We start from the raw sequence: 19,446 nt of genomic DNA, 5'->3' as shown, positions 1-19,446 counted from the left end.
AATTATTTTCCTTTGTGTCTTTTCCTGAAATCCTTAATAGGATTTGAACCAAGTCCTATGTATGGCAGGAACTTCTGGAACTGTTTGATTCTATTGTGTAAATTGGCAGCCAAGGTATAAGTTCCTGTTTTTGTCTTATTTCCAATAATCCCATCTGCAATATCCCAAACTAAACTGAAATGAAATCAAATAAGTCAAACATATATCTCACATGGGAGACTGAGGTCAACTGAGATTTTTAGTGTGTCAGCAGGTTAATTCTGGAAGTTTTAACAATTGATGGTAGCATTGTTTGATTAATAGTGATTAATCATCACTGGTTTGAACAGTTTGATATACAAAAGATAGGAATCTATTGAGTTGATAATTGTGGGAAGGAATGCTAGTATTATTCTTGTGCGATTTTCAATAGGAAATTCCTGTGTTAACCCATTGGAGCAGATGTTATTAACAATAGACCGGAAAAAAAGCAGAAATATCCTACCACATCTGAGTTGTGTAGACCAGAATATACATTAAACTAAGATCTAAAGCGCAGTGTGGAAATAATTGGAACTGTGGAACATGTGCAATGTAAAGGCCACCATTTAAATTTGTGGATTAATCAAAAATATGAAATAAAACTGAAAATGCTGGAAATATTCAGCAGGTCAGACTGCAATTGTGTTTCTCTTCAGACAAAGGTAGCCCGCCCCATTGAGAATTTTGGAGATTCTCCAGTTTTTTTTGTGGAGTTAAAAACTGAAATAACAACCACAAAGACCTACATAGGGAAGACAGGGAATTTTACTGGTTTTATTTAGCCTTTGGTAGCGATAAAGGTGAACAAAGCAAAATTGACATTTTTATGATTTATTTTAATAATGTTATGTATGGTTACAAAATGAACACGTAGACTACTGAGCAATCCAATCTGTCTGAGGGGAGTGCCAGGTTAGTGCTTTTACCACTGCGAAACAAAACTACATTTTAATGTTAAAATGACTTTGAATGGGCATAGAATCATAGAATCATAGAAAGTAGGTGCGAGAGTAGACCACCAGGTCCGTCGAGCCCGCACCGCCATTCACTCATGGCTGAACACTAAACAGACACACTTACCCACAAACAGTAGACACAAGACACAGAACACAAGACACTACCCTCCCCTTTATACCGCTATCACCCCTCTCCACCCCAAGAACGGCATACTTTCTTTCGTTTTAGTCGTACTTTATGCCTGGCTTGATTGAAGATTTTATAATAATCAAATATACCCAATAAAAATCATCGAGCTGAATTAAAAATAGAATCTATTAAGTTATTGTGTTTGGATTTCAGTTATTATTGGCAGGTTTAAATTCAGAAGTACCATGCAAAGTATCTGAGGCTTAAAACCCGTCAATAACAACAGAAATCCAAAACACAATAACTAAACAGTTTCAGTTTCTATTTTTAATTCGGCTCGATTAATTTTAATCTTTAATCAAGCCAGACACAAAGTACAACTCATCATCGGCGAAACGAGTATGACTGTCCTCTCGTGGAGGACGTCTGGGTCAGAATCCAGTGGCATGAAATCCAAGATGACCGGGGACCCTTTTCTGCTGCAGCCTTCATCCGCCTTCCCATCCATTGTGACGCTCCATTAAAGTCAGCCATCATCCTCCGCCTGTTCCACGGTAGAAGTCTTGGTTGGATTGCTCCTTGTCAGAGACCTACCCCCTTGACCTTACCGCCATGGGTGACCCTACCAGGAGCATAGCTCCAGACGGCATCGCTCTCAGGATCTCAGGACCACACAAGCTTCTCCAGTACGACAAGGTGACAATCCATGGAGAAGATAAAGTGCAACTAGGCTAAACACATCAACTTATGTGGACTGAAAAATCCAGATGTAGACGAACTGCCGTTTACACACCATGAGGGTCGATGTGAATATCAGATGGTAATGATTTGATTGATCTGTTGGAGCAACAGCTAGGGAGATGGAAAAAGTAATAAATGACATTCCAACCACTGATTGTTGGAATGTATGAAGTTGCAAGGATGAGATAGGATTGTGATGTTCACCATGATAAATGAAGGGCCTGTCCCACTTTCACGACCTAATTCACAACCTTTTTTACTCGTGGACTTTTTTCATCAGGCTAGAGAAACACCCCAACCTACTTGATGCCACGAGTACCTACGACTAGCATCACGCCCTATCTACGACCTACCCACAACTTCCTACGACCTCCTACGACCTCTTGACGACCATGCTGCGAGTATGAGTCAAGGGCAAACTCGGCAGAGGTCGTGATTAGGTCGTGAAAGTGGGACGGGCCCTTCAGCCAAACTCCACTATCTAGATTCACAAAACAGTCAAAGGACAGTCATATGCTTCAAGGCAACATCATTTTTGAAATGGTACCTTAATACGAGTCAGCGTCAAGAGGAGCAAAGGGAAGAAAGGGAAGGAAATATAAACTAAACTGCATAATAATATTATTTCCTTGATATGAATAATTCTTTTAAAATGGTAACGAGGTGACTTGGGAACATTTCTGTGGAAATGCATAAAACAGATTTTTTCTAATCAATATTTAGCAAGAGAATTACAAAACTACCTACCACATGAACATTTCAGAAATCTTTGATTCTGCATGTGAATAATCGGGGACATTACCGGTAAGTGTTTAAGAAGGAACTGCAGATGCTGGAAAATTCGAAGGTAGACAAAAATGCTGGAGAAACTCAGCGGGTGAGCATCAGCAGTTCCTTCCTACACAAAGAACTGCAGATATTGGTTTACAAAAAAAGACACAATGTACTGGAGTATCCAGTGGGTTTGAGGGAACTAGTTGCCCTTGGTCTTTTTTCACATTCCCGTGTTCAATGGCATTTCTTACAAGGTTGCTCATCCTTCAAATCCTAAAGATGATTACAGATGAGAAATTCTCAATCAGCTGGGCAACCATTATAAATGTGGTGGCTGCTCAAGCAGTCCAGAGACCGCAGTGACTCTGCAGGAGAAGGACTATTGTATCTCATGGCAACTCGTGACAAGAGTAAATGTAATGATGACATCCCTACAATAAAAATATAACTGAACTGAAAGATGTTTTTTATCTTTATGAGACTTCGTCAAATCTGCAACTACAAGAGAAATTGCTTGCAATGCAGAATGGTCCTGACAGTTTCTAGGGAGCTTAATGTTTCAGATATAATTGTTTCAGATTTTTTTTTGAGTGACTTCATGAGGTGTTTTCTTATTTTTATTGAGTTTATTTGTTAAAAAAAACCAATTAAGTATTAAGATAATATCAGAAATCATTGATTTTTATTTTTTTATTTTCCAGTTACCACAGAAAAGACATTATCTGCATGGGCATGGGTAACGTTTTCAATAAGCTCATTTATTGTTGAAGGTAAGCATTATAAAGATTGAACGTGTGATAGGAGTGCAAACTCATTTAATGGTACAGCAACCAATTTCTTATCTGCTGATTTGTTATACATTTCCACATTGGCAATTCTAACGTACATCTATCTGCCTTTGTTCCTTTATTTATATCCCCATTGTGTCTCTATCATGATGTTAAGTGCCTGTATTTCTATACCAGTTTGTTGATGGATCCCGACCTGAAATGCCGGTTATCCATTCCCTCCTCAGATGCTGCCTGACCCACTCCAAAGTTCCTCCAATACTTTGTGTTTTTGTCATGATTCTTCAGTTCCTTGTATCTCCTTTCTACACTCCCTTCTCATCATGAACCCCATCATGAAGCAGTGCCCTCCCCTTTGCCAGACACAAAGTTCTGGAGCAACTGGGTGGGTCAGGCAGCATCACTGGAGAACATGGATAGGTGGCGTTTCACGTCCTTCCTTTTTAGTTTTGTTTCTCATCGGCCCTTTGTTTCCGACATATTTTCATCTGCCTTCATGTTTTGAAATTCTCTGTAAGTTCCGAATGTTTAATAGTCCATGCGTAGTGTGTGCATATATATACACAAGGAGAATGTATCTCTTTATTCTAAAGCTCCTCACAGACTTGAAAAGCATTGTTGCATCACAGAAAGCAGTTAAACCAAGTGTAACTAATATTACATATACTACCATCTCTTTAAGAAGAGCTAATTATGGATAAAAAGAATATTGATGGCATAAAGTTGGCGAAGACAATGGGAGGTCATGCTGAACGGTTATATTTTGGACTGAAGCAGTCTCCAGGGGTCATTGGTTTTTTATTTGTACACGAATGATCTGGACATGGGGGTATAAGCCTCAATCTTTAAATTTGTAGATGGCAGAAAAGTTGTCAATACTGTGAACAGTGAACTGGATAGATTGCAACAGGATATAAGTGGGCTGGTGGAACGGGCAGATGCATGGCAGATGACGTTTAATGCAGAAAAATTGGAATAAATGGATTTTGGAAGGAGGAAAAATTCTGTTCGGAAAGGGGTGCGTGAGGAGAAGGGTCAGTGAATGTGTGTGCATTGAAAGGTTGAGAAAGTGGTAAATGAAGCATACACAATCATGGACTTAAGATAGACGCAAAAAGCTGGAGTAACTTAGCGGATCAGACGGCATCTCTGGAGAAAAGGAATAGGTGACATTTCGGGTAGAGACCCTTCTTCAAACGTCACCTATTCCTTTTCTCACGAGATGCTGTCTGACCCATTGCGTTACTCCAATTTTTTGTGTCTCTCTTTGGTTTAAACCAGCATCTGCAGTTCCTTCCTACGCAATCATGGACTTTATCAATAGAGGCATTGATTACAAATACAAGCAAATTTTGCTGAATTATTTATAAATTTATAAATATGACCTTATTTGGAGGATTGTGGTGAATGCAATAATATGAAAGCATTAGAATAGATCTGGACAAGATTTACGAGCATTGTTCCTGGGATGTGGGATTACAATTTCACGGATAGATTAATAAGGGTAGCAGCTATTTTCTTTGCCAAAGAAAAGGCCGAGGGATGATCGGCAAAATATATAAAAGGGTGATAGTGGGAGCCTGTTCCTGTTGGTAAAGAGGTCAAAGAATATAAGCCAAAGGTATAAAATTAAAGGTGTGGTTTGTGATTAAATGCACTCTTTCACATTTGAATGTGTGGTTGGATTCTGGAATGCATTGCACCCAGATGCGATGGTTCTATTGTGGCCTCATGAGCCATCTGGATAAATACATAGTGGAGAAATAGGCCATGGGGAAAAGATAAGTAGGTGGAATCAAAGTGCAGCCCTGGTAGAGACGGGGGTGGGACATAGTGGCCGAATGGTATCCTTTGGTGCTGAAATCATTCTGCTCTACCAACTCTACCTACAGCCGGTGGAGCTGCTGCCTTACAGTGCCAGAGACCTGGGTTTGATCCTGACTTCAGGTACTGTCGGTGCTGAGTTTGCAAGTTCTCTCTGTTACCCTGTGTATTTCCTCTGGGTGCTCCCGTCCCCGACCCCTCCTCCACATTCCAAAAAATGTGCGGGTTTGTAGGTTAATTGGTCTCTGTAATATTGCCTCTGGTGTGTAAGGAGTGGATGAAAAAGTGGGATAACATAGGATTGTGAACGATGATCGATGATTGGCATGGTCTTGGGCCAAAGGGCCTGTTTCCATGCTCTATCTCTAAACTATATTAAACTATTATATTAGTCTTTACTGATAACAGCCCTTTTCCTGTGCAACATCAAACTATTTGTTTGTCTACTTCAGTTAGAGCTATTGTCATTTTTTAATCATTCTGAGGATCTGAAAGGCATGTTTTAAGTACAAACCGTTTCTTTCTTGTGATGTTGTGCAGAAATTATATGGGAAATGAAACACAAAATGTGCAAGAAAGAAAGTGAAAGAGCTTAAGAAAGCAGGAACTGGTGAAGGCAAAATAGATGGCAGATATTAAGACAAGTGAGAGCAATCTCTCACCTAAATATTAAGTGAGAGCAAAGCCAAAAGGTTATGAGCAGTAAAACAGAAATAAAAGTGAAAGACTGGTATGGAGCGGAAAATAGGTGGGATGGTCAAAATTACAGGAATTTTAATATGCAAGTCTGATCATGACCTGAGAGCTCTGTGTCTCTTACATGGTGGCTGATAATCAAATTAAGATAAAGAAAATATGATTAAGATAAAAGTGCAGAAACCTGTCTTATTTTATAATAGGTAGACAAAAATGCTGGAGAAACTCAGCGGGTGAGGCAGCATCTATGGAGCGAAGGAAATAGGCAACGTTTCGGGCCGAAACCCTTCTTCAGACTAATTTATTAATTTAATATTTAATTTTATAATTTCTACTTTTGCTAGGATAGTGGCCACAGGCACAGTCTGCTCTCCAGTGTGTCATTTCAGTCAGCATTCTTCATGTGTAGGAATATGCAGGATGTCAGGTCTGAGGCCAATTCTGCTTTCAGCCGATGTCCATGGATGCTGGTCTCCCAGCAGAATATCACTTAATAACAGTCAAGAAGGACAAGCTGGCTGGTGTAGGTTTAAGTTGCTGGCTTTATCTAGCATTGACGTTATTCCCTTTATCATGTATCTGTGTACTGTGAATGGCTCGATTGTAATCATGTATTGTCTTTCCACTGACTGGTTAGCATGCTACAAAAGCTTATCATTGTACCTGGGCACACGTGACAATAAACTAAACTAAGCTAAGGTTTATTATTTCCATGCGTACCAAAGTACAGTGAAAAGCTTTGTTTTGCCTGCTATCCAAACAGATCAAATATACCACATACAATCAAGTCAAACTCAAGTACAACAGATAGAGCAAAGGGGAAGATACAGTGCGCAGAATATAATTATCAGCATTGCAATGCATTAGTTCCATGCACAGAGTCCAATGTCCACAATGAGGTAGAAGTGAATCGGACAGTACCCTAGCTTATGGAATGGCCTGATAACAGAGGGAAAGAAGCTATTCCCGAGTCTGATGCTGCCTGCTTTCAAGCTTCTGTACCTTTTGCCTGACGGGAGCAGGGAGAAGCAGGAATGAACGGGATGGGACAAGTTTGAATATGTTGAAGATAGACACAAAATGCTGGAGTAACATAGCGGGACAGGCAGCATCTCTGGAGAGAAGGAATGGGTGATGTTTCGGGTCGAGACCCTTCTTCAGACCCATCTTTGATTATGTTGTATGCTTTTCTGAGGCTGTGTGAGTGTAGATGGAGTCAATGGTGGAAAATCTGGTCTTCAGTTGAAACACATCCTACTGTCGTTTGAAGTCACTTACCTCAGTACGTGGTCATTGTTCTAGGCTGAATACATTAGTATCTGGGCAGAGAGAGACTCTAGGAATAGTCACAGCATCGCCAGCAACATAAAAATAAACTTATATTTAATGTCTTTAACTCAATAAAAGTACCAGGTAATTTTATTGGATGAACTTTGACACAAAAACACAAATGAAAAAGAGTAGAATTAAATGAACATAACAAGGAGAAAGAGAAGTGAAAACACCAAAGGCTTGGGAGGCTCTCAAAGGCAGAGTAAGATGTTGACACTGCAACACATCGACAAAAACAGGATGAGTAAGAGGCAAAACCTTAGAGGGCTTTTACATTGAAACTGCAAAACAAATGAGGGAACTAAAAATCATGAAGATTGTGGAAGTGATATTGTGAAGCAATGTGAGTCAGTGAGCAGAGAAGTGATACACGGACCTAAACTCCTTTCAGTCTAAGTAAGTAAGTAAGTAAGTAAGTAAGTAAGTTTATTGGCCAAGTATTCACATACAAGGAATTTGCCTTGGTGCTCCGCTCACAAGTAACAACATGACATACAGTGACTCAGAAAACACTAAACATTAATAATAATAAAACATTAATGATAAAACACCATTGATCAAGCATGTGAACCAACAAAATACCAGATCAAAGGGAGGCTACAGATTTCTGGCTGTTGATTAGAGCAACTACTCGTGGATAAAAACTGTTTTTATGTCTGGCTGTGGCAGCTTTGACAGTCTGGAGTCATCTTCCAGAGGGAAGTGATTCAAAGAGTTTGTGGCCAGGGTGAGAGGGGTCAGAGATGATCTTGCCCGCTCACTTCCTGGCCATGGGTTCATGGTGACCATCAAATACCCATTACTCTAACTTTATATTAATATCATTGTTTGCCCTTCATTCTCCCCACTTTCTCATCAACTCCCCTAGATTCTGCACTTTCTCTGTAAAGCTGTAACACTGTATTCTGCACTGTGGTATTTTTCTCCTTTTACTGCTTGTTGCACTTGTGTATGGCTTGATTGTACTTATGACCGGGCAGTACAGTGGTGCAACGGTAGAGTTGCTGCCTTCCAGTGCTTACAGCGCCAGAGACCCAGGTTCGATCCCGACTACGGGTGCAGTCTGTACGGAGTTTGTTCTTTCTCCCCATGAGCGTGTGAGTTTTCTCCGAGTTCTTCGGTTTCATCCCACACTTCAAAGACAGGTTTGTAGGTTAATTGGCTTGGTTTGAACGTAAATTGGCCCTAGTGTGTGTAGGATAGTGTTAATGTGTGGGGATCGTCTTGGTGGGCTGAATGGCCTATTTCCGTGCTGTATCTCTAAACTAAACTAAACATGCAAACAAAGCTTTTCACCGGATCTCGGTTCGCGTGACAACAATAAGCTAATACCAATACTAATTCTGCCACTCACCTACACACTTTGGTCAACTTAACCTAGCCAATTAATCTACCAACCTGCAGCTACTTATGATGTGGGAGGTAACTGGAGGAGTCTGAAGAAGGGTCTCGTCCCAAAACGTCACCCATTGCTTCTCTCCAGGGATGCTGCCTGTCCCGCTGAGTTACTCCAGTATTTTGATGTCTGGTGGAGATCCATGTGGACACATGGAGAACATGCAAAGTCCACACAGATAGCATGCAAGTCAGGAGTGAACCCAGATTGTGGGCATTGGGAGTCAAGCAGCATCTGTGAAGAACGAATCAGTGTTCATGTATTAGTTTGTTGACATCTCATTACAATTTTCGGATGAAAGTTTGTCAATCTGACGTATTAACTCAGTTTCTATCTGTCCAGCTGCTGACTGACCTATTCAATACAGTTAACTTGCCAAACAAACTTTTAATTAAAGAACTGTACTCAACAAGATTATTGATTTCAAACGGCACAGCCTTAAATGTGATAATTGTCTCCAGATACAGTATGCTGCCTGACCCGCTGTTACCCCAGCATTTTGTGTCTATCTTTGCACAGCCTTCAACTTGGCTTTGATATGCTGTTTCTTTTCTGAATGAACAGGTGGATTATCAATGCATTGCCATGATGTTCAGTCCACTTCAAAAGTGGTCCAGCTACATTCATCTCTGTCGCTGGCTTGTGCATTTCGAAGGGAGTGCTTTGAATCGTTAGAGGCAAATGCAAGTCTTATATTCTGGAAAATGAATGATACCAAAATGACACAAGAGCAATATCGTTTCAATGAGACCGTTTCGATTGTAACCATAAAGCATTTTGATGCAGTGAAGGGATATTTGACATGTCACATTAATATCAAAGGAGCACCGAACATCCTCCACCGATTTACTATTAAAGCAGGATGTAAGTAGTTCTTTCTGGAAGGATTCAAGTTTGATTTGGATTAATGCAAAGAGTAAAAGGCTCTGGGAATTAAGCCATTAAGTATCCATATATGCATGTGAACATATTTATTAATATTATGTTTATTCATTTCCTCATGTTTATCATTTCCAAAATCTGAATATTTCAATACCATTGCCTGTTTTTTTAAATAATTTGCTAAAAAACGGGATGAATAACAAGAGTGGGTGTGTTCAAAACAAGCCAAAGGATAACAGCAGAAATAGTATCATGCAAGTACTCGGCAGACCAGCAGCATCTTTGGAGAGAAAAATATAGTTAATGCTCCAAATGGATGACTTCTCCATGGAAGTCTAAAAGACAAGAACTGAATCTGAAAGTGAATGAGGAAAAGACAAGAGTGAAAATAATTGCCAGGGAAAGGAGTAGACCTTATCAAGGTGTTTTCATTGAATGAGAAATAGCAATGTTTTAAGCAGAAGCCAAAAGACAATACTGCACATTCTGGTAATCTGATAAATAACCAGCAAACGCTGGAACCATGTAACAGGGCAGAAGGCGTCTGTCGAGAGAGAGAGTCAATGTGTAAGGTGAATTACTTTTCATCCAAACGTAGGCATCTGTGGTGTAAACCAGCATTTGCAGTTAACCTGAAGATAGACACAAAAAGCTGGAGTAACTTCATCTCTGGACAAAAGGAATAGATGACATTTCGGATCGAGCCTTCTTCAGATGAGAGTCAGGGGAAAGGGAAACGAGAGATATAGACAGTGTTATAGAGAGATAAAGAATTAAGAATCAGAGAATCAGAATCAGAATCAGATTTTATTCGCCAAGTGTGTTTTGCAACATACAAGGAATTTCACTAGCCAGGTCAGTCATACAATTAAAAGCGACAGATCACTCAAAACACATTTTAACATGAACATCCACCACAGTGACTCCTACACATTCCTCACTGTGATGGAAGGCGAAATAAAGTTCAAGTCCTTTCCCTTAGTTCATCCTTGGTCGGGGGCCTCAAGCCCCCATTGACGGGACGGTCTTGACTCCCGTAGCCGGTGGTGTTCTGCGCCCTCTGCGTTGAGGCGATCCGCTCCCACATCGGGGGGGATGTCAGCTCCCCCGCGCCGGGCGATCGAACGTCGCGTCGGGACAGGACGAACCTTCTGCGGCTTTGGAGCTCCCGACTCGGCCTCACCTGAGACTGCGAGCCCTTGGTGTTGATTCCGCGGTGGTCACGGGGGAGCAATCCCAGGCAAGGGATCAGCTCCGATGGTAAGTCCGCGCCCCGCGGTGGGGCTCACGACAGTCCAAGGAGGCTTCCAGCTCCATCGATCGAAGGCTGCAGAGCCCGGAGAATGTGATCCGAAAAATGATCACATCTCCCGGAAGGTAGGAACCTGTAAGAAAGTTTCCCCCGATTCCCTCCCCCCTCCCCCCACACAAAACAAACCGATCAACATTAAAACACACTTTCAACAAACGCTAAAAATAAGAAAAAATATGAAAAAACGAACAGACTGCCGGCAGGGCGGCCATCTCCCCTGGCGTCCCTGGTGGTAATTAATGAATGTAAGATATGCAAAAAAACTAACAATGATAAAAGAAACAGGCCATAGTTAGCTAGGGACTAGGTGAAAAAGAGTTACAGACAATGAGACTCAAGAAGATGACTTTGAAGCTGGTACGACTTGGGTGGGGGAGGGATGGAGAGAGCGGGGATGCATGGGTTACTTGAAGTTAGAGAAATCAATATTATACAGATGGGTTGTAAGCTGCCCAAACAGGATATGAGGTGCTGTTCCTACAATATCCAGAATTTCTGTTTTCTCTGCAAAGGCAGAACTCCAGCAATACATCAGGATCAGAAATTCCAAAGATTCACCACCTTCTGCGTGAAGAGACTTCTTCTCATTTTAGTCCAAATGACTACCCCTTATTTTGAGACTGGGTGGCTTAACTCTACTATGTAAGGCCTTCAAGTATTTTGGACCTTTGAATTAGGTCGGATCTCATATTTTTGAGAATAAAGTTCAAACCTACTCAATCTCTTCTGATATAACCTACCATCTCTGTAACTAATACGGGAGACCCATCAGGCCTTGGTGGATCAAGCACAAGTGTATGGTGAAAAGGTCTACACTTGCTGAATCTCCTGTCTGCTAATAATTTTAACTCCTCTATCCATTTCCCATACTAACCTCATAGAGTCATAGAATGTGGAAACAGGCTCTTCGGCCCAACTTGACCACTCCGAGCAACATGCCCCATCTACACAAATCCCACCTGCCTGCATTTGGCCCATTTTCCTCTAAACCTATCCTGTCCACGTACCTGCCTAGATGCTGCTTGAACATTGCAATAGTACCAGCCACAACTACCTCCTCCAGCAGCCTGTTCCGCTTACCCACCACCCTTTGTGTGAAAAAGCTACCCCTCAGGTTCCTATTAAATCTCCCCCCCCCCCCACCCCCCCCTCTCCCCTCCCCCCACCCTAAACCATGTCCTCTGGTTCTTGATTCCCCTACTCTGAGCAAGAGACTCTGTGCATTTACCCAATCTATTCCTCTCATGATTTTATACACCTCTAAAGTCACCCCTCATCCTCCTGCGCTCCAAGGGAATAAAAACACAAAATGCTGGAGTAACTCAGCGGGTCAGGCAGCATCTATGGAGAAAAGGAATAGGTGATGTTTTGAGTTGAGACCCTTTTCTTCAGACTGAGAGTCAGGAGAGAAGGAAACTAGAGGAGTGAAAAGATACAGAACAAATCAGAGCCGGCACCAGCTCAACCTGAAACATCAGCTATTCTTGTTTTCCTGAGATGTAGCCTGACTCGCTGAGGTACTCCAGCGTTTTGTGTCGAACTTCAGTGTGAACCAGCAGCTGCAGATCCTTCCTACACTCCAAGGAATAAAGTCCTATTTCCAGAGGCTGGACATTCTATAGAGTTCCCAAACTGACAGATATTCGACTGATTTGTTTCGTACTCACAGCTGTTTTTGGATACATGCAATAGGTCCAGGTTTTGCCTGAAATTATATTTTGTGACAATTGTATTGAGCTTTCATTACCAGCTAGAAAATGAGCACAGAAAGAGCAAACAGCCTCTGTGTCATGCTCCAGATAGATTCAGTGGGTTTAGCTGAAAGCCATGGAGAATTCTGTTGCAGGATCTGTAAAAACTCCAGAGCTGTTTTAGAAAAATAAATAGACAGGGAAAAAGTCGGGTCCCTGTACAGGGAAGAGATTAATGGTTTCCCCCACCCCCCACATATACACAGCTAAAGAAAAATAATAAAACTAGTGTCAGGACATACATTTAACGAGACAAAAAAAAAGACAGACGGACTGTAGTCGAGCCGCTGCCGTTAGGCGCTGCCACACCACCACCACATTTGATTCCTGCCATCAGGAAGAAGGTGTAGGAGTCTGAAAACCGTTACCACCAGGTTCAAGAACAGCTTCATCCCAGCAACCATCAGACTCTCGAACACTGCAAACTAAATATCAACTACAAATTGTTTTGATTGCACTCAGGGCTTCTGACTTTCTTGCAGTAATTTATTAAACTTTTTTTGTTTAATATACTGTTTATGTTATGCTGCTGCATGCGAGAATTTCATTGTTCTGCTTTCAGTAAATATGACCATTAATCCTTCCTGACTCTTGACGCTTGGATTTTCTGTGTAGGCTTGGAAAAGATCATCACCTCTGTAAACAAATCTGTATTGCATTTTTCATCTTAATTCATAATTTTGTTTTGTAACTGAATATACCATCTATTTAAGGATTATGACTTCTTCTTTTATCCTTGGACAGAATTCCATTCATCTGGATGTTCGGCATGTGCTGTGCATCAAAGATGGAGCACTGGATATGGTTACAGTCCAATTCATTGAACAGTAGTCAAAATATTGGGAATGATGGCCCTGAAATTTTGTTTCTGGCAGTTGAGCGAAAAGTATTTTGTTGGCCTTTAATTCATTAGAGACTGGATCAAAGTATTTCATGCCAAATATCCTGTACTTTTAATTTTAATGGAAATAAAGCACAGTTGCTTTGAGAAACTGGATATGCACGGTGGCAGCGATTTCTCTCAATGTTTGCTCGAAGGTTTGATCTTAAACAAATGAAGATAAATCTCAGCAGTCGCGGGACTAAGAGTTGATTAAGATTATTTCAACCATTTTATTATCTTCCCATATTTGGGAATGAGATGGGGACAAAGTTTGCCTCTGGTGTAAAGTGGGGAAACCTCACACCAATCCAGAACATATGAATGACTAGTTGATCTCATGATTTGCAAATACAGTGTTAACAAGAAAATAAAATGTCTTATACTTTGTACAGCCTCTTTTGACACATCCCATTTTCAATACTGAGATCTAGCCAAAAATCAAGCTTTCTTCTGACATGGATAATGGCAATTCCTCTGAAATGAATCCAAGTGATCTTAATGCCTGAATTAATACAATATTTATTTTTCTGGTATACTTGGCAGAAATACAATTTATATTGTGTACCATATCAAGTGTAATATTTCCGTTTCAATATTGTTATTTCTTTCAGTGCCACCTGAAAAGCCGAAAAATATTTCCTGTGTTTCATACCGAGAGAAAAATTTTACTTGTTCCTGGGATCAAGGGCATGAAACATTTATAGAGACTAGTTTTACATTAATTCGAATAATGTAAGTAAGAAGCATGATATGTTTTACTTGTTATCTGTCTTTTGATCACTTCCTTTCTGCAGATGTCTTTTTGTTTGGTACTTTTGTTTGACACTATAGCTGAGTACTTTAAAGTATAATGTTTGTGCTTGTCATTTCTGGTATATGATTGGTACTGGAAAGGTGTCTATATTCTTTAAAGTTTATTGCCTGGCCATATCTCATTTTTGCTGGGGCATTATTTCAGGCCATGTCTGTAGAAACAAAGAACTGCAGATGCTGTTTTACAATAGAAGAGACAGAGTGCTGAAGTAACTCAGCACCTATCGGCTTAGGCAGCATCTCTGGAGAACATGGATAGGTGATATTTCAGGCCGACTGAAGAAGGGTTCTGATATGAACCGTTCAAATTGCACGTGAACAACACAGATGCAGTAGGATCAATCTCAAAACAGGACACAAAGCCCTGGAGCAACTCAGCGGGTCAGGCAGCATCCCTGGAGACCATGGATAGGTGACGTTTCGGGTTGAGATCCTGCCTCAGACTAAGGGGGTAACTCAGTGGGTTAAGCTGTAAACATTCCTCTCCCCTCCCCCCCTTGTCCCCTTCCTCTAACCCAGTCATGTAACTACTTCTACAGTTCACCACATTGTATCCTTATTGAGATCACACCGACCCTAGCCAACAATTGGTCTACCAGGGCACCACCCTGCCTGAGGTCATTTGTTGCTGGCCCTGAATTGTCCGGGTATTTCTTTGCCTCCACCTCTTCCCCACCCCCTACTTTCAGTCTGAAGAAGGGTCATCTATCTTTTTTCTCCAGAGACGTTGCCTGATCCACTGAGTTACTCCAGCACTTTGTGTCTATCTTTGGTATAAACCAGCATCTGCAGTTCTATGTTTCTACATTCTGAATCCAGTCTCAAGCAATCCTCTTGTTAACATCTATATTGTAATTGGATAAAATAAACTTATGTCTTCTTACTATTTTAGTAGTATTTAAGTTTTCATTTGTTTGTTTCCTCAGAGAAAAAAACGGAAATGATACCTGCATGAACTCAAAGAAGAACACTTGTTCCTTTCTTTTCCCACAAATGCACATCTCTGGACATCACAAAATGTTTGTAGTGGCGGAGAATGCTCTTGGCCGGGCTTGGTCTGATCCTTTAAACCTGGATGTCTGGCAAACTTGTAAATATTATTTACTCTATAAACAATCTTTATAATATGACAACTTCCATGGCTACTTGTAGACTTGGTTGCACATAATAAGGAGAAAAAAGCAACAAAGAGTTCAGCATTAGGTATTTTTGTACAATACATTTATTTTGTAACTTACAAGATAAAACATTTGGACTTAAGGTAATTAGGTTAATAATTAGTGAAAGTAAACTTAAACACTTAAAATACATAAAATTAATAAAGAATCTGTGAATAAGCTCCATTGCTTTTTAATACAGCTTCTTATATTTAGTGCTTTGTAGCTACCTCATGCACTGAAATGAATGGAGAAGCTGTTGTGACAATTCTTTAGACATCAGAGATGCAGCACGTAAACAGGCTCACTGAGTCTACGCCGACCATAGATCACCCCATAGCACTATCCTACGCCCTAAGGGCAATTTACAGAAGCCAATTAATCGACAAAACTAAGGTACACAAAATTGCTGGAGAAACTCAGCGGGTGCAGCAGCATCTATGGAGCGAAGGAAATAGGCGACGTTTCGGGCCGAAACCCTTCTTCAGACTGATGGGGGGGGAGAAGGAAGGAAAAGGGGAGGAGGAGGAGGAGCCCGAGGGCGGGCGGATGGGAAGGTGGGAGGAGACAGCTAGAGGGTTAAGGAAGGGGAGGAGACAGCAAGGGCTAGCAAAATTGGGAGAATTCAATGTTAATGCCATCCGGACGCAAGGTCCCCAGGCGGAATATGAGGTGCTGTTCCTCCAATTTCCGCTGTTGCTCACTCTAGCAATGGAGGAGACCCAGGACAGAGAGGTCGGATTGGGAATGGGAGGGGGAGTTGAAGTGCTGAGCCACCGGGAGTTCAGGTAGGTTATTGCGGACTGAGCGGAGGTGTTCGGCGAAACGATCGCCCAACATCCGCTTAGTCTCCCCGATGTAAATCAGCTGACATCTAGCGGATGCAGTAGATGAGGTTGGAGGAGATACAGGTGAACCTTTGTCGCACCTGGAACGACTGCTTGGGTCCTTGAATGGAGTCGAGGGGGGAGGTGAAGGGACAGGTGTTGCATTTCTTGCGGTTGCAATGGAAAGTGCCCGGGGAGGGGGTGGTGCGGGAGGGAAGGAAAGAATTGACGAGGGAGTTGCGGAGGAACGGTCTTTGCGGAAGGCAGACATAGGGGGAGATGGGAAGATGTGGCGAGTGGTGGGGTCACATTGGAGGTGGCGGAAATGGCGGAGGATTATGTGTTGTATTTGCCGGCTGGTGGGGTGAAAGGTGAGGACCAGAGGGACTCTGCCCTTGTTGCAAGTGCGGGGATGGGGAGAGAGAGCAGTGTTACGGGGTATGGATGAGACCCTGGTGTGAGCTTCATCTATGGTGGCGGAGGGGAATCCCCGTTCCCTGAAGAACGAGGACATTTCCGATGCCCTGGTATGGAATGTCTCATCCTGGGAACAGATGCGGCGTAGGCGGAGGAATTGGGAGTAGGGGATGGAGTCTTTACAGGGGGCAGGGTGGGAAGACGTGTAGTCCAGATAGCCATGTGAGTCAGTGGGTTTGTAATGTATGTCGGTCAGGAGTCTGTCCCCTGCGATGGAGATGGTGAGGTCAATGAATGGTAGGGAAGTGTCGGAAATGGTCCAGGTGTATTGGAGTGCCGGATGGAAGTTGGTGGTGAAGTGGATGAAGTCAGTCAGTTGTGTGTAGGTGCAGGAGGTGGCCCCAAAGCAGTCGTCAATGTAACGGAGATAGAGGTCGGGGATGGGGCCCTGGTACGTATTGAACAAGGATTGTTCAACGTACCCGACAAAGAGGCAGGCGTAGCTGGGGCCCATGCGTGTGCCCATAGCTACGCCTTGTGTTTGGAGGAAATGGGAGGAGTCAAATGTAAAGTTGTTGAGGGTGAGGACCAACTCCACTAAGCGGAGGAAAGTGTCAGTGGCTGGGTATAGGTTGCTCCTCTGGTCGAGGAAGAACCGGAGGGCTCCGAGGCCATCCTGGTGGGGGATGGAGGTGTAGAGTGACCGGACATCCATGGTGAAGATGAGGGGGTGAGGGCCCACAGAGTGGAATGCGTGGAGGCGGCGGAGAGTGTCTGAGGTGTCTAGAACATAGGTGGGAAGGGATTAGACCAAGGGGGATAGGATGGAGTCAAGGTATGTGGAGATGAGTTCGGTGGGGCACGAACACGCAGAATCCCCCTCCCATTCCCAATCCGACCTCTCTGTCCTGGGTCTCCTCCATTGCCAGAGTGAGCAACAGCGGAAATTGGAGGAACAGCACCTCATATTCCGCCTGGGGACCTTGCGTCCGGATGGCATTAACATTGAATTCTCCCAATTTTGCTAGCCCTTGCTGTCTCCTCCCCTTCCTTAACCCTCTAGCTGTCTCCTCCCACCTTCCCATCTGCCCGCCCTCGGGCTCCTCCTCCTCCTCCCCTTTTCCTTCCTTCTCCCCCCCACCCCCCATCAGTCTGAAGAGGGTTTCGGCCCGAAACGTCGCCTATTTCCTTCGCTCCATAGATGCTGCTGCACCCGCTGAGTATCTCCAGCAATTTTGTGTACCTTCGATCTTCCAGCATCTGCAGTTCCTTCTTGAACACAATCGACAAAACTATACGTCTTTGGAATGTAGGAGGAAACCGGAGCACCCGGGGAAAACCCACGCAATCACAGGGAGAACACACAAACTCCGTACAGACAGCACCTAAAGTCAGGATCGAACCTGTGTTCTGCCGTTGTAAGGCAGCAATTCTACCACTGTGCCACTTGAATGGAACTCATGGAAGCTCTGTGCTCCATCACTCTGATTGCAATTCTATGCCATTACCCTTGCATATTAAATAACAGGACATTTGCATGCGTCAGTACTTCACTGTAGCTAAGGGAAGGTCAATAAAATATGAAGTTCCAGTCAGCAGAGATGCCACATATCAAAATGTGGCACTGATCTGATCCCAGTGAAGTAGCATGGGGTAGGTCACCACACATATTCCGCAATTTGTGGAATATAGAATAAATTTTAAATTTACTGCATTGATTCAGCAGAAGATGCCAGCAGTGCCATTTCATGTTTGCAGTACTTGACACATGCATAATATAGAGGTCAATATGAGTAACCTTAAAAAGTAATCATATTATTTCCTGTATGGCGTTAATCATGTAATTTGAAATGGGATTGTTGTTACGCATGCTGTTGTTATGCCCAACATTAGTTTTCATATGTCTTAATGCAGATGTCTGTGAAGATATGGGGTAACAAGGACCGTGTCCAATCACCCATTGCCCCACTCTTCTCTTCCTTCTGAAATACTCTTTCATAGAAAATAGGTGCAGGGGTAGGCCATTCGGCCCTTTGAGTCAGCACTGCCATTCAATATGATCATGGCTGATCATCTAAAATCAGTCCCTCATTCCTGCTTTTTCCCCATATCCCTCGATTCCTTTAGCCCTGGGAACTAAATCTAACTCTCTCTTGAAAACATCCAGTGAATTGGCCTCCGCTGCCTTCTGTGGCAGAGAATTCCACAGATTCACAACTCTCTGGGTGAAGACATTTTTCCTCATTTCAGTCCAAAATGGCCCTTTCAACATTACCCCTTCTACATTTGTAATTTTTTCTAGCCCTAAATGCAGCAACATCCCTTGTACATCTGTTAATATAAATGCCAATGATTGTTAATAGGGTGAACACTACCGCAGCAATTATGCATCAATATGGAAATGCTGTTGTACTGTTCATTCCATTAGGATAGTTGGTTTAGTTGTTATCTTTTTGTTGACCAATGGTAAATTAATCCTTGTTTTGTAACAGAAGAAAACATTAAAATAGGACCAATATAGCACAACGTTCAGAGGTGTGGAAACACACACCTCCAGATTCAGAGACAGTTTCTTCCCATCTGTTATCAGACATCTGAACCATCCTACCAACAACTAGCTAGCAGTCCAGATCTACCATCTCCCTCATTGGAGACCCTCGTACTACCTTTGATCTGACTTTACTAGAGCTTATCTAGCGCTAAACGTTATTCATATTATTCCCATTATCATGCATCTGTACACTGT

The 19,446-nt window shown here is 42.4% G+C and overlaps 1 protein-coding gene across 4 annotated transcripts in view; it reads left to right on the top strand.

Annotated features, from left to right (window-relative positions):
* Positions 1-19,446, top strand: part of LOC116979018 (interleukin-6 receptor subunit beta-like) — a 75,728-nt gene that overhangs the window by 31,423 nt on the left and 24,859 nt on the right. For 3 of the 4 annotated variants that reach the window (XM_033030402.1, XM_033030411.1, XM_033030419.1), the window contains exons 3-6: positions 3,324-3,392; positions 9,223-9,522; positions 14,098-14,218; positions 15,226-15,389. In XM_033030402.1, the coding sequence (XP_032886293.1) occupies positions 3,324-3,392; positions 9,223-9,522; positions 14,098-14,218; positions 15,226-15,389 (654 nt within the window). The remainder of the gene's footprint in view (positions 1-3,323; positions 3,393-9,222; positions 9,523-14,097; positions 14,219-15,225; positions 15,390-19,446) is intronic. The other variant, XM_033030427.1, reaches the window with a different exon arrangement.

The sequence above is a fragment of the Amblyraja radiata genome, chromosome 1, assembly GCF_010909765.2.
Source record: "Amblyraja radiata isolate CabotCenter1 chromosome 1, sAmbRad1.1.pri, whole genome shotgun sequence".
Classification (NCBI taxonomy): Eukaryota; Metazoa; Chordata; class Chondrichthyes; order Rajiformes; family Rajidae; genus Amblyraja; species Amblyraja radiata.
The sequence above is the reverse complement of the archived record's forward strand: the minus strand, read 5'-3'. Positions and strand labels throughout refer to the sequence as shown.